Raw genomic sequence first — 14,241 nt, 5'->3', positions numbered from 1 at the left:
TTTGGGACCGGATAGATGGTTGGGTAGGAGGGTACCCATTTTGAAACCCGGTTAAAGGGAGGTGATTGGCTAGTTAAGTGTCGCCACTGATCCCGAAGAGTGACTTCCCGAGGATCTGAAGGCCGAGCCTCGGATTCGGAAGCCTCCGTCCCTTCCTTCCATCGCCCGGCATTATTTCTCTCAGCACGGAGGAAGTCCTCCTCCTCGGAATTCCAGCGCCCCGGGGAAAGTCCTCTGGGGCCGGTCCTGGTTGCTCTTCTAGTTCGGGCGCTCCATTAGAACGCAAGCTCGCAGAAAGCGGGCGGGTTTACCTGCCTAGGTTCCCAGCGCAGAGAAGCTGGTCCAAAGGACGGAAAGTTCTTTCTCTCTGCCCCAGGCTTCTCTGGAGCCGAGTCCGGCGCAGGTAGCTCGGGTCCGGCCGGCTCCACTTGCTCCCCTCCCGAGAGGGCGAGCGAGGGGGAAGCTCCGGGGGGCGGGGGCGGGCCCAGGTGGGGGCGGGGCCTGGCGGGGCGGGGCCAGCTCGGGACGGAGCGTCTCCCGGCCGGGCCGGAGTCGGGGCTCGCGAGTTGCTGGGGCCGAAGGCGGCTTTGGGTTGGGGATGCTCCAAGTACGCGTTCCTTCCGTGGGGCCGGAGGCTGCGGAGCCCGAGAGGAGCCTGGAGAAAGGACACATGGTGAGTGATCGGGCAGTGCTCCCACCGGGAACCGAACGGGTCCTGGAGTTCCTGCACCGGGGGATTTCAAAGCGTCGGGCAGGCGGCGTTCGCTGTACTGGAACGGAAGAAAACCTTGGGAGGGGGGGCTTGGGCTGCTACGGGGAGGGGAGACCCGAGCAGGAGCTGTGGGGAGGCTCTCGAATTAGTTTCATCCCGAGTTGCTCTCCCTCCAGCTCGAGAGTCTGGGGACTTCATCCCCCTCCCATCTTTCTCTTACACGTTAATTGAGAGGCGGGGAGGTTGGGGGGTCAAAAAGCAGAGATTTTCCCCGCCCCCAGCGCGGTTAGTGGCACTCAGCTACATCCCAGCGGACTGAGAGAAACGGGGAGGGGTGGTAGTCTTCGACCCTCATAATTGGTGAACTTTGCCCTGAAGGGCAGAGGGGATTGCCTCTGACTCCTTCACCACCACCCCCTTCGGTCAATCTAGATTGCTCGGGGAGTGGGAGGGGGAGAGAGGGGAAGGAGAGGTGAGCGGTCCTGGCTTAGTGTCCCCCGGAGATCCCCTGGCGCAGGGGCTCTTCTGAAAGGGCCTTTGTGCGGAGCGATGCTCAGCCGCTGAAATTGGCTGTGAAAGAGGGCTGGTGCCCGGTTTTCTCTTGGCTATTCTGGGGTGGAAAGAGAAGAGAGAAACTGGAGTTCTGCCTTGTCCTTCTCAGTTCTGTCCTGAATCTGCCCGGCCGTGGGGGCCTGGCTCACACTCTCCCGCTCCCCTCCCCGCTGTAGGTGTTCAGGGTGGAAGTCCTCTGCAACGGGAGAAGGCACACCATTCACCGGCGCTACAGCGAATTCCATGCCCTGCACAAGCAGGTGAGAAGTAGGGAGGAGCGCCGGAGAACTGAATGACACGGGAGACCTAGTTCTGTTCTACCCGGGGCCAAAGCCAGCCCTCCAGGGGCCTGGGACCGCCAATTACCATCTTAACTTCAAATTACTGGTCCTTCCCACGGTTTGAAAAGTGGGTAGAGGGAGGGGGAGAACAATGGGAGAATACCGATAGAGTGACAAGTGTGTACTGGAGAATATGGGAAGATTTGGCTTTTTGAGGTGATTTGATGCCTGACTTTCAGAGTGCACGCCCAGGGTGCTTAGTTTAAGGTGAATTCTGAATTTACCACTCACCTCTACCCAGAAGAGGGACCGGATCGAAGAAAGTGGGGATAAAGCAAAGGAATAGGAATTGGAATTAGAATGTTCTACTTGGGGCCCCAGTTCCTGGGAATCTGGACTCTGAGCGGGTTTCTTATGGCTTTGGACAGATTAAGAAGTCTTGCAAAGTGCCTGACTTTCCCCCCAAACGAGTGCCTAACTGGAGGCCCAAGGTTCTGGAGCTGCGTCGACAGGGGTTAGAGGCTTATATTCAGGTGAGAAGGGCAGAGCTGGGCTTCTTTTCCTCCTAGACACTAACTTCAGGGTTCAATAAATAGGAAATCTTTTTTGGAGGTGTCTCACTGCAGGGATGTGTATCTGTTGAGTTCCAAGTTATAATGTTAGTAGCCCAGGATTGCATGTGGATCTGTGTATATTTCATTGCCCTTCCTGCCCACATCATAGCTAGAATTCATTCTGTCCCCACTTCTCTTGAGATTCCAAGTTTCTTTCATTTTTCACTTCCAAGTGCCTTCTACAAGAAGTCTTTCCTGACACTATCATCTTGGTTATAGCTGCTCTCACATAATCACTATTCTTTATTTATTCATAAAATTTTATACCTTTGTCTCTCGTAAGAATATGAGTCCTTGAGGTCAGGGATTGTTTCACTCTTCTTAGTTCCTATCACAATGTTCAGCAAATGGAAGTATTTAACAGGTTTGTTGATTTTGTTCCTCAGGGTGTGCTGTATCTCAATCAGGAAGTCCCCAAGGAGATGCTGGAATTTCTGAAACTTCGACATTTCCCTTCAGACCCTAAGACCAGCAGCATGGAGTGAGTGGATAATAGAAACATAAGGGTGGGAATTGAGAAGGGGCCTTTAGTTTGTCTTCAGCCAGCTCTTTAAGAACACCAATGGAGATCTGGCCTTGAGAAAGCAGGTAAAAAATTTGTGGGTTTCTTTTGCATAGTTTTTGCTGCCCTCTTTCCTCTAATACTTATCAAATAATATTCCTTTTGTCACATAACTGAGTCCTACCACTGGTATTCTTAGTATTCTTTCAGATAGATTTTTTGCCTTAGAATTTACCCAGTTTACTTTTTTTTTTTGAGGCAATTTGGGTTAAGTGACTTGCACAGGGTCACACAATTAGGAACTGTGTCTAAGGATTTGACCTCGGGTTCTCCCAACTCCAGGATTAGTGCTCTATCAAATGCTTCATCTAGCTGCCCTCCTCCTATTCACTCTTTAAGCTAGTCAACAGCCTAACTAGTGAATAAGTTGGTTTTAATTAGAAGCAGGGCTCCCTTGAGGCTTTGTGCTACCTCTTCCCCGCAGGGCTGCTGGGGCTTTCCTGGTTCAGGGGCCGCTCCGAGGGACTGGCAGCAGTCATTCATGTGCCTCTTCTCCCTTTCAGCTCCCTGGGTGAGCTCATGCCCAGCAACAGCAGGCAAGTAGAAGAGCTCAGCCGAGTCCCCTTAGCTCTTGTTCCACTTCTCCCGCCAGGGACTTGGGTCTGGCTGAAGCGCATGCTGCCCCCTCGTGGTCACTTTGTCAGCGTGGGCCTAGCCGTGGATGGCACAGATGGAAACTTTGCCTGTCTTAGCATAAGATTTAGGGCTTGTGAAGGGACCTTCCTTAAGACAAGACCCAAAGGGAAGTAATTTGTCTAGTGATGGAGCTAGGGATTGTACAGCCAGCAGTTTTTCCCATGTGCCACTCTGGCTAAGTGCAGTTTCTGGAGTGACTGGGTCTGAGAACGCACAGTCCCAGTGCCTTGTTTGGTGGTCCTGACCCCTCCATCTCATTCCACTTGCATTTGGGTCAGCGCTCTGTTCGAGAGATCCCAAATCACGGGTATACGGGGCTTTGTGTTAAAGCTGACCAACCTCTTTTTTCTCCAGTACTCAGCCACCCCACCGACCAGTCGTGAACTTCCACCGGGATCCATACATTCAAAGCCCTCTAGGCAAGTAAAACATCAAGATCGAGATGCAGCAGTTTTGAAGCCTGTGCTGTCTGTGTTGGCATTGAGCAGGGATGGGGAACGTCCCTGCAACTTCTCTAGCATTTGGCCCAAATGGAGGAAGCTCTGGCAGCACTGAGCAGTCCTAAACTAAGTGAATGTGTCAGATGGGTGATCTGGTCCCACTCCCCAAGGTTGCTGGGGTGGCCACGTCTCGCTCCCATTCTTAAGCTGTTGGCAGTATCTGGATAGCAGAACATCATTAAAGAGAGAAAAAAAAAGGTGTTCTTTTGTAGCTGCCCACATCTGAAGGACACATTGCTGCTTGGTTCCTGTTAACAGCAGCCTGGCTAATGGTCAGACTCTGCTTTAGAAATTGTCCTTTACACTCACCCCAAAAGGAAACAGGCTTGAGAAGTAAGAGGGCTAGTTTAAGGGTCAGGACATGGATAGCCAAGTCTAATTTCCTTCCTCCTGGTGATCCTTGTTAGCTGTGTCTGGAGAAGCTTATGAGTCTTGTTTGCACCCTTTCACTTAGAGCTAACAAAAGTACCTTCTGGGAGGACAACACAGAAAAGCAGCGAAGGCACACACTATAGAACTGTCTTCAGTCTCCTACTCAGCCTGAATTTTGTTTTCTCTTTTAGAACCAATCCCCAACATGGTGGTGAGTGGAGTGTTACAGGGCTTCTATGGCTACAGCGGATGCACCATTGTAACCCAGCTGAAGGACTCCCATTTCATACCATCGCTACTGCATCCCGGACCCTGAGGGGAGTAAAACATCCCCACCAGCCTTCCCTGTAGCACCCTGACCCTTTGCTGAGGGGGACCACAGGTTCAGAGCCAAACATTTCTGATGGGAGCCAACTCTTAACATGAAGCTAGGCAGCCCATTGCAACTTTTTCTCCAATTCTGACCCCAATTGATAGGCAAGTACTGAGAGATACTTGTCTTCCACCCTCCTCCACCCCAAGATGGGAAGAACACAGAATAAAAGGAGTCTCTCTTAGGGATGAGCCCAGAGAAAACAGAATGGGCTTTTGTATTGGAAGAAAGGAACCACAGTGAGAAAAAAGGGCCCAGGCAGCATACAGGGTGAGGGGATGGAGGTAATAATGGGGAGGGATGCTGAGCAGTGAAGGAGAAGCTCCATTCTTTGGAAGTACAGTTGCTAGGAGACCAGTATTTGTCCTCTTGCCCACTGGTCCAGATCTAGTTTAGCCGAGGGCAGGATAGTGCTCCGATTGGCTTCCAAAGACATCCAGGGGAAGGCAGAAGAGAACAGAGGGAAAGAGGGCAAAAAAGTTCTATGGGAAGCAGGCCCTACTCTGCCCTTGAAAAAAAATTTTTTTGGAAGGGTAGAGGGTGGGGTTAGGCTGGGCTAAGCCTAGATGCTTATTAAGGGCAAGGGATGAACCCAGCCCACTCACTTTCTATAAAAAAGTTTTCTTCTTTATTGGCTTGTGTTTTCTTTACAAAACTGGGCCTGAGGGGCTGTGGAATGTGAGGATGAATTCTGGGTCAGCTCAGTCAGAGGTCGGCACCTCAGGGCTGCCACAGGGACCAGACCAGGCCTCAGTCCCCACAGGGGCAATGCTGCCTGCACAGCCTGGAAAACAGGTCTTCAGGGGAGCCTACTCCTTGGCAATGGCAAAGGGCTTCTCCACTTCAATTGTGCCACAGTCAGCTATTGTCACATCTTTCAGGGGCTTGTCCCGCCCATCTGTCTTGGTGTTTTCCACCTTTCGTACCACATCCTAATAATGAAAAGAAAAAACGAGGGATAGGTCAGGATTAGTATCATCAAGTACAGAACTGTCCAATCCAGAGAACTCATCTCTAGACAGACTGAAATGTTAAAGCTGAACTTCTAACCAAAAGGTCAAGTGAGAATAAGGATGTTGTGCAGCCAAAATGCCCCATTATCCCACTATCAAGCCCATTCTTCCAGAGTATCACTTTGTTACCCTTCTAAACGAAGGAGGAGGGAGCAGGCACTTTGGTACCAAGGGGGCTGAACCTGTTCTTCCTTCACCATTCACTAAGTTGGCTTAGAGCCTGGCAAAGGCTGCAGGGCTTGGGAATAAGGAGAAGGATTCAAGCCATAGGCTAACAGGAGAGATCCTGAGTCACAGCCAAGGGTGACAGCTCCTTTTTCACACAGTAACCAAGGAGCTCTACGGTTACATGTTTTCAGCAGTAGAGGACAGTATAACCTTCCCTTACTTGCACCTTGGTAGTCTTACTCTGATTTTTCCCACCCAGTCTCTTTAGGGACTCAGAAGCAGACCACCCAGCAGACTGGGGCTTCTGCAGGACCAAGGATGACTATTAGTATTAGCAGAAACAACAAATGAGAGGAGAAAAGTCCTATATGCCCAGTCTTCACCACTTACCATTCCTTCTAGAACTTTGCCAAACACCACATGTTTTCCATCCAGCCACGGGGTCTTGACAGTAGTGATGAAAAACTGGGAACCGTTAGTATCTTTGCCAGCATTGGCCATGCTCACCCAGCCTGGCCCATAGTGCTTCAGCTTAAAGTTCTCATCAGGAAAGCGATCACCATAGATGCTCTTTCCTACAAATTAAAGTATGTCTTAGGTTGGAATGGAAAACCAATTAGGATTCCAAATTTAGTACAAAGGATAGAAATACCTGTATATACAGTATACCTAAAGTGAACTTGATAAGAAAGAATCAGGACAGAAAATAGTTAATTTTCCCTAGAACTATTGGCAAGTCTCACTGATGAGTAAAATCCAATTCCAATTACTGAGAAACATAAATGACAAAAAAATGTAATGAGAGCTGCAGTCTAACTTATGGGTTAAACCATTTATGTTCAGAATCAATGAAAAAGGATAGATGGGGGGGGGGGGGGGCAGGGCGGGGAAGCTGTGGAATAAATTCCTGATACTCCAACACACACAGCAACGGCCATGCAAAGAGCAGATGGATGGAGAATCGTTTTAGTGTAAACTAAAGTTGACCAAGATTATTCAGCTGCTAAAAGATTAGTGAGAAAGGAAACAAATAAAACATCTTACACTAAGTTTAAAACAAAAATATTTTTCTTCTTAGGAGAAGGGATTGAAAAGAGGTTTTTTTTTTTTTTTTTTTTTTTTTTTTTTTTTTTTTAACCTAGACTCTTACTCTGACATTGAATAGCCTGAAGAACTGAACAATGATCTCTAACAAATAGTTTAATTGTACAAAAGGACCTCATGTTTCTTCCCCTCCTTTAAACTTCTCAACCAGTTTGTAGAGAATACTCATCCACTCATCTATCCATCCACAGACTTCTTTCTGAAGGCTTTAAGAAGGCTTCTGTTGAATGGAAAAAGGCTTAACACAAGGTACCACAACATGTAACCAAAAACCAAAACAAAACAAAACACTGCATTGTAAAACAATGAGGAATTCAAAGAAAAATACAAAAATTTGTATAAACTGATATGAATTAAAGAAAACCAAATTATTAGAATTGACTACAATAATATATATGGAAAATGAACTAAATAAAATAAACTATGAATTAAATAGGTAAATCTAATACCGATTCTAGTAGGCAGATTATAAAATATATGTCCTTACTTTGGGGAAGGGCGGGTGGTTTGTCTAAAGGAAATTGCTATGGATAATGTCACCCATATCAAGAGTTATTTGGTTATTTTGTTAATTCTTCTTTATTACAAAGGAAGATACTGGTGGATGGAGGGAAAAATATTGGAAAATGGCTGGTACAAAAAAAAAGTGTTAAAAACTTTTTAAAAAAAATCCATTAATTTCTTCAAAGAAAGCAGTCTTACACAGTGCACCTAGAAGCAGATACATAAGTTCTTATACAATTATTTTTCAAAAATGTCCAAGAAATAATGACTATTATTTTCTCTAAACCAAAACATGCATTGTTTATTTGCATTTTTGATATTCTTCCCAGGTTATTTTTACCTTCTTTCTAAATTCAATTTTTCTTGCATAGTAAGACAACTGTATAAATATGTATACAGATATTGTATTTAATATATACTTTAACATATCTAACATGTATGGGACTACTTGCCATCTGGGGGAGGAGGTGGAGGAAAGGAGGGGAAAAGCTGGAACAAAATTTTTCCAAGGGTCAATGTTGAAAAATTACCCATGAATATGTTTTGTCAACAAAAAACTATAATAAAAAAAAATAAATAAGTTTAAAAACAAACAAACCAAACCATGGAAAAATCAATGACTCTGGATAATTCTCATTCTGTGGCATGCTGAATACAAATGGTCTACACCTGGATTGAAACATACAGAAAAGTATAAACTATAGCAATCTGGATTGCAAGTATTAATTTCATGGCACTCCATCACCACTATAAAATTTCTTTATCAGTGAATGCCATCATGGGCATTCACATATCCCAAAAGGTATACTTAACACAAAATTCTATAAGAATCACAAATTCTCATGATATGTGGTTGTAGAGTTTGGAACACTTTGGATATAGGAGGATTTGGATTCAGAGTTCCCAAATTCAAAATCCAGAACTGGAACCATTGCAGAGTGAAGAGAACCAGGAGAACATTATACACAGTAACAGCAATATTATCAGATGACCAATTGTGACAGACTTAGCTATTCTTAGCAATACAATGATCCAAAATGAATATAAACTGCTTGCATTTTTGTTTTTCTTCCCGGGTTATTTTTACTTCTGAATCCAATTCTCCCTGTGCAACAAGAGAACTGTTCGGTTCTGCACACATAAATTGTATCTAGGATATACTGTAACCTATTTAACATGTAAAGGACTGCTTGCCATCTGGGGAAGGGGAAAAATCGGAACAGAAGTGAGTGCAAGGGATAATGCTGTAAAAAATTACCCTGGCATGGGTTCTGTCAATAAAGTTATTTAAAAAAAAATGAAAAAAAAAATACAATGATCCAAGACAATCTCAAAGGACTAATGATGAAGCATACTAGCTGCCTCCAGAGAAACAACTATACTGACTGAATACAGAATGAAACATGCTATTTTTCATTTTATTTCTTTTGAGTCTTCTGGTACGAAATGATTAATATGGAATTGTTTTACATAATTGCCCATTTATAACCTATATTTGCTTACTGTTGACAGTAGGAAGGGGGGAGGGGAAGAGGGATAGAATTTAGAAGTCAAAACTTTGAAAAAAAAAATGTTTAAAAATTGAGGGAGAGAGGGGGAAGGAGCGAAGTCTAGAACTGCTTGTGTGCCCTAACTGATCAGGGCCTCCAATTTCCTAAAAATGAGGGAGCTGGTCAAGATCTCCCTATTTAAGTCCCTTTAACCTCTCTCACTTAATCTAATCCCCCTCCTACCTTTATAATCTTTTATGAGAAGGGAAAGGGACCTGTATGTGCAAGAATGTTTGTGGCAGGCAGAAACTAGAAACTGAGTGGATGCCTATCAGTTGAAGAATGGCTGAATAAACTGTGGTATATCAATGTTATAGAATATTGTTGTTCTGTAAGAAATGACCAACAGGATGATTTCAGAAAGGCCTGCAAAGACTTACATGCACTGATGCTGAGTGAAATGAGCAAGACCAGGAGATCATTATATACTTCAACAATAATACTATATGATGATCAATTCTGATGGACGTGGCCCTCTTCAACAATGAGATGAACCAAATGAGTTCCGATAGAGCAGTAATGAATTGAACCAGCTACACCCAGCAAAAAAACTCTGGGAGATGACTATGAACCATTACATAGAATCCCCAATCCCTCTATTTTTATCCACCTGCATTTTTGATTTCCTTCACAGGCTAATCCTATACTATTTCAAAGTCTGATTCTTTTTGTACAGCAAAATAACTGTTTGGACATGTAGACTTATATTGTATTTAATTTATATTTTAACACATTTAACATGTATTGGTCAACTTGCCATCTGGGGGAGGGGATGGGGGGAAGGAAGGGAAAAGTTGGAACAAAAGGTTTGGCAATTGTCAATGCTGTAAAATTACCCATGCATATAACTTGTAAATAAAAAGCTATAATATATATATACCAAATACCACCCTCGGACTTTCTCCCTAGCCCAATTTTTGTGACTGGTTATCCAATCTCAAAACTTCAAAGTTATTTTTGTTTCTATATTCTCTTGACTTTTATCATCATCATCATCCAAATCCTTTAAACATTGTCACTCAAACAATTCTGTGAAGAAAGTAACATATATAGATTAGGAAGCCAAATAAGAGATGAGGTGACTTGCCTATGATCAAAAATCTGTTGTGTCAGAAGTGAAGAATATGTATGCTCACAAATATCTGTCAATTATTCTTCTGTGATGCTTTTGAAACTTATTCTTTCTTTTTTCATTCCCAATGATACCATGCAAGTTCAAACTCCATCATTACTTTTATACTGTAGTATAGTCACTTCTTAACTAGTTACTCCGTCCAGTTTTATCCACATACCACTCAATATCTGAAAATACAGCTTTGATTCTTTGATCTTATCAGTTCAGCCTCCCCTCCCTGCCCCCCAGTTCTACTCTTCATCTTTTCACCCACCCTGTATATCAATCAGTTTCCAAATTTCATCTTTTGCATCTTTACATCATTTGCTGGATCTATGAATTTCTACTCTCAATAGTCACTATCCAAGTCCAAGCCCTCATCATCTTTCTTCTCAATTATTGCAACAACTTTTTACAAAGTCTCTCCCTACTCTATTTTTCTGCAATCATGAAAGTGATTTTCCAAAAGGACAGATTTTACCATGTTATCCTCTTACTCAAACTCCAGAGGCTCTTTATTTTTTAGAATAAAATATAGACTCTTCTAATAATCAAGATCCCACACAAACTGGCCTCTTCCTACCCTTCCAGTTATATATACATTACTCCCCTCCACACAAACTATGATCCAACCATACTTTCCTAGTTGCTGCTTCCCAGCCCTTGCCCAGAGATGGTATTTATGTTTATGTACATGTCGTCACTCTTCCCCCCACCCTCCCAATAAAATGAAAGTGACTCGCAATTCCATTTTTGTCTTTGTATCTCCAGTGCTAACTACAGTACTTGGTACATAGTAGGCTCTTTAAAAAAATGTTTGCTGATGTTTAGCTCCCACCATATCTAACCAAACTGGTCCTACCTTCCAATCATTCTATTCAAATAAATTCAAATAAAGTATTTTTACTGCTTCTGCAGCTTTGTTTACAACATTTAGGCTTCCTTCCTCATCCCTTTCCCCCAACAAGGATTCTTTTCTAAGCACCACAGTCTTTTCACCACAGTGATTTCCCTATACTTATGTGAATAAAAATAATTCCTTAATCTCTTACTGCTTTGTGATAGTTCTATTATTTTCTGCAACTACTGAAATATCTAAGTCAATTTATCATTTGGTTGATAAGTTTCCCAATTGGATCTATCTCCTTGAGACAAAGACTATTTTAAAGGCCCATGAAGGCCTACCACATTAATTATCTCCAATAAAATAAAAAATGTGATCTTTTTTTTTTCTGGAATAAGAGAGAGTTGAAAGGGAAGAGAGAGCTTACATTACATACAAAGTATAGAATTTTTTCAAATGTAGCAAGATTTAAAAAAGGGTGGAGAAACAATCAGGTCTCAAAGATTAGGCTATGAAGATTGTAACATACATAAATGTCCCCCAGTCACAGCAAGATGTGACAGAATTCTAGCATGTGAATGGTGGGGTGCCCCATGTGAATGTCTTAACTCTTCTTTGTCACATACTCTTTTCAGTGAGCTCTTCAGGAAATCTGATGCTATTCCCCAATAACAATGCTACTCTAACCCTGACTCATGATTTATTATATTCATCTGGGATTCTCCATGCTATACCTAAGACAGTGAACTCATGTGCATTATTGGAAGCAGCTAATTAGCAATCTGCTTTGAGACATAGATCAGCATTTCTGCTACCTGTAAGAAACACTCATGCTACTTCCCACTATCCCTGCTGGATTTCTGTAGGATAAAAAAAGCATTGCTGGACCCAGTGGAGACAAGTATATATTTATGGGAAACTGAGAAAAGAAAAATAACCTCTTTTACAAAATCTTGCCCAATACGCCCACCCTGAGCAGCAGCAGCAGACTCCTTTCTCAAAGAAGACAAATTAAATGTTCAGGTTAGGTATTACCTCCTGTGCCATCACCCCGGGTGAAGTCTCCACCTTGAATCATGAAGTCTTTGATCACACGGTGAAATTTGCTGCCCTTGAAGCCAAATCCTTTCTGGGGAGGGAGGAAAAAAAAAAGGACTGAGAGTAAGGGATTTGCAAGGACACTATGTCCATAAGCCAAAGAGAGGTAGAGAAGCCCCTTACTTTAGGAGTGATTCCACACCTATTGTTACTATATGCTGTGCTGAGGAGCAAGCAGGAGCAGGGCTATTAGGCAAATCCATGAAGGGTCCAAAATAAATTCTTCTACTGACACTGCTTAGAAAAAAGACCGACTTTTTTTTATGGGCATTGCTGGGGAGGTTATAGTCTCTCATTTATCATCATACCCTCTTGTTATGATGAGAGCCAGGGAGGCAAATAAACAAATAAGGTTAGAATACTCCTTTAAAAAACAATCAGCCAACCAACCAACAGCAAAAAACCCAGGTAGCTTCCTTGCAGCTTGGAAAAAACTTGGGTCAATCACTCTCCTGGGATAAAGTCCCTCCTACTTACCTCTCCTGTGGACAAAGCCACAAAGTTGTCCACTGTCTTTGGAGTTGTCTTCCCAAAGAGACCAATGACAATGCGGCCTACATCTTCATCACCAATTCGTAGGTCAAAATATACCTGAAATTGAGAATATTAAAAGCCCTTTTAGCATTTTTTTCTTATCACTTTCCTTCCTTCAGTTTTGAGGCAAGGTTCTTGGTAGGAAGGGAAAGGGAAGTCAAATTGTGCCCATTGGTTACTAATGTAAATGAGCCAAAAGAATAAAGTCTTGACTTTTATTTGCCTCACTAGGTCAGGGTCAAATTGCAGATGTGGTTCTCAAAGCACTGAAGGGGATTCCTGAGACTTAAGTATTTATTTTCTATTAAAATACCCCTCCTAATTTCAAGTATATGTGTGAGGCCAGATTTTTTTCATACATTTTAATCGAAACACATTGCAACACGTCCAGAAGCACATAAAACAACTGTTTAAATCATGTTCATAATGAGTTTATTTTTATACACTCTTATTTTTGAATACAGCAAATACTGGTGGATAAAACTCATATAAAAAAAAAAACACAGCTGGGAGGGGTCATCAATAATTTGAGAGTATGAGTCCTGAGACCAAAAAAATTTGGGAATCGCTAATCTACAGTGAAAAAGTGATAAGACCAGACCCCATAAGAGCTCAAAAACACTTTCAAACTGTGCATATACATATAATTTTTGCATTTAAGAAGTCTACTATTACCTGCTAGCTTGGAAATTACGTATGAAAAAGCAAATTAGAAACAATAAGGTAGGGAAGGGGGAAAAAAGCCACACTTGGTGTGTGGACTTAAGTCATTTTCTTCAAGCACTGAGAATGAGCAAGGTCAATGTCATATTCCAATTCAAGACTGGGGTCACGGGGGCTTGATTGGTTCAGGGACCCCATGGCCAGCAGACTAGGGGCAGACACTCCGCGGGCCTCTGGGGGTGGAAGATCTATTCTCAACCTGGCCTCTGAAAACCCGGGCTCGGAGAGCGCGCTTCCTGGGATGCTTCAGACCTCACGTGCCCCGGGGGCTCCCTGCCTCCCCTCCTCCCCCCACGGCGCTCTCGGCCGCGCCACCACCCGTCGCCCATCCAGGCTTGGAAAGAGGGCATGCAGCACGCGGGCCCCGGCCTCCTCCCGCCCGGTCTCGGGAGCGCGGCCTCCCCAATGGCTCAGACCTTGGCAGTGACTTTGGGCCCTTTCTTCTTCTCGTCTGCCGCGGAGAGTCCCGGCAAAAGCAAGAAGAGCACCGAGCCCAAAACGAAGGCGGCCAAGACCAGCAGCTTCATGTTCCGCTCCGTCAGACGCAGCATCAAACCTGCGGGCGCGGCCGCGGCCAGGGGAAAGCCGAGGCAGGAAGCGGGCGGGGCAGGGACCACCCACTCCCCTCGGCCGCCACCACAATTCACGGGAAATGGGGGCGCCGGGCTTGTAAATCCGGACTTCGAGGCCCACAAGCACACGATAAGCCCCCCGCGGCCGGCGCCAGATAGAGACTCCCTCCGGGGGCGGGGCCAAAGCTCCCGGAGCCCGCACCGGAGCGGACGCGGTGTCTTAGGTGGCTGCCACGTTCTCACCAGATCATTGGGCTTCTCGGTTGGCCAATCCTGACAGGTCTCCACTGATACTCGCCAATAGAAATAATAACTGAGCAGGGAGGGACGAGAGGACATAAAGAGACGCTAGGATTGGGCGGCCTCTCGGCACAAAGGGAGCCTTCCAGGCAGGCAGGAACCCCGCCCTACTTGG

General features: G+C 44.4%; 2 protein-coding genes across 3 annotated transcripts; one reads left to right on the top strand and one right to left on the bottom strand.

The window, feature by feature from the left end:
- The first annotated feature begins 499 nt into the window (after nt 1-499).
- SNX22 (sorting nexin 22) lies at nt 500-5,233 on the top strand. 2 transcript variants are annotated; one of them, XM_051980882.1, is made up of 7 exons: nt 500-673; nt 1,441-1,524; nt 1,974-2,078; nt 2,546-2,640; nt 3,225-3,257; nt 3,712-3,776; nt 4,421-5,233. In XM_051980882.1, exons 1-7 carry the CDS (start codon nt 599-601, stop codon nt 4,543-4,545), a joined length of 582 nt encoding a protein of 193 aa, XP_051836842.1. In that variant the 5' UTR covers nt 500-598; the 3' UTR covers nt 4,546-5,233. The 2 variants fall into 2 exon arrangements, with proteins under 2 accessions (XP_051836842.1, XP_051836843.1); XM_051980883.1 differs by lacking the exon at nt 3,225-3,257.
- PPIB (peptidylprolyl isomerase B) lies at nt 4,784-13,928 on the bottom strand. Its single transcript, XM_051980881.1, has 5 exons — nt 13,671-13,928; nt 12,475-12,588; nt 11,935-12,028; nt 6,174-6,358; nt 4,784-5,534 (listed from the first exon to the last, which is right to left on the bottom strand). Exons 1-5 carry the CDS (start codon nt 13,803-13,805, stop codon nt 5,412-5,414), a joined length of 651 nt encoding a protein of 216 aa, XP_051836841.1. The 5' UTR covers nt 13,806-13,928; the 3' UTR covers nt 4,784-5,411.
- Between the last annotated feature and the right edge of the window lie 313 nt (nt 13,929-14,241).

The sequence above is a fragment of the Antechinus flavipes genome, chromosome 2, assembly GCF_016432865.1.
Source record: "Antechinus flavipes isolate AdamAnt ecotype Samford, QLD, Australia chromosome 2, AdamAnt_v2, whole genome shotgun sequence".
Taxonomy (NCBI): Eukaryota; Metazoa; Chordata; class Mammalia; order Dasyuromorphia; family Dasyuridae; genus Antechinus; species Antechinus flavipes.
The sequence above is the reverse complement of the archived record's forward strand: the minus strand, read 5'-3'. Positions and strand labels throughout refer to the sequence as shown.

Excerpts from the sequence above, each read along its gene's own strand:
- SNX22 (XM_051980882.1), top strand. The coding sequence starts at position 599 with ATGCTCCAAGTACGCGTTCCTTCCGTGGGGCCGGAGGCTGCGGAGCCC. Across the intron at positions 674-1,440 it reads GCCTGGAGAAAGGACACATG|GTGTTCAGGGTGGAAGTCCT; the intron begins GTGAGTGATCGG and ends TCCCCGCTGTAG. Across the intron at positions 1,525-1,973 it reads TCCATGCCCTGCACAAGCAG|ATTAAGAAGTCTTGCAAAGT; the intron begins GTGAGAAGTAGG and ends GGCTTTGGACAG.
- PPIB (XM_051980881.1), bottom strand. The coding sequence starts at position 13,805 with ATGCTGCGTCTGACGGAGCGGAACATGAAGCTGCTGGTCTTGGCCGCC. Across the intron at positions 12,029-12,474 it reads TGGCTTTGTCCACAGGAGAG|AAAGGATTTGGCTTCAAGGG; the intron begins GTAAGTAGGAGG and ends CTCCCTCCCCAG. Across the intron at positions 6,359-11,934 it reads CCGGGGTGATGGCACAGGAG|GAAAGAGCATCTATGGTGAT; the intron begins GTAATACCTAAC and ends TTTAATTTGTAG.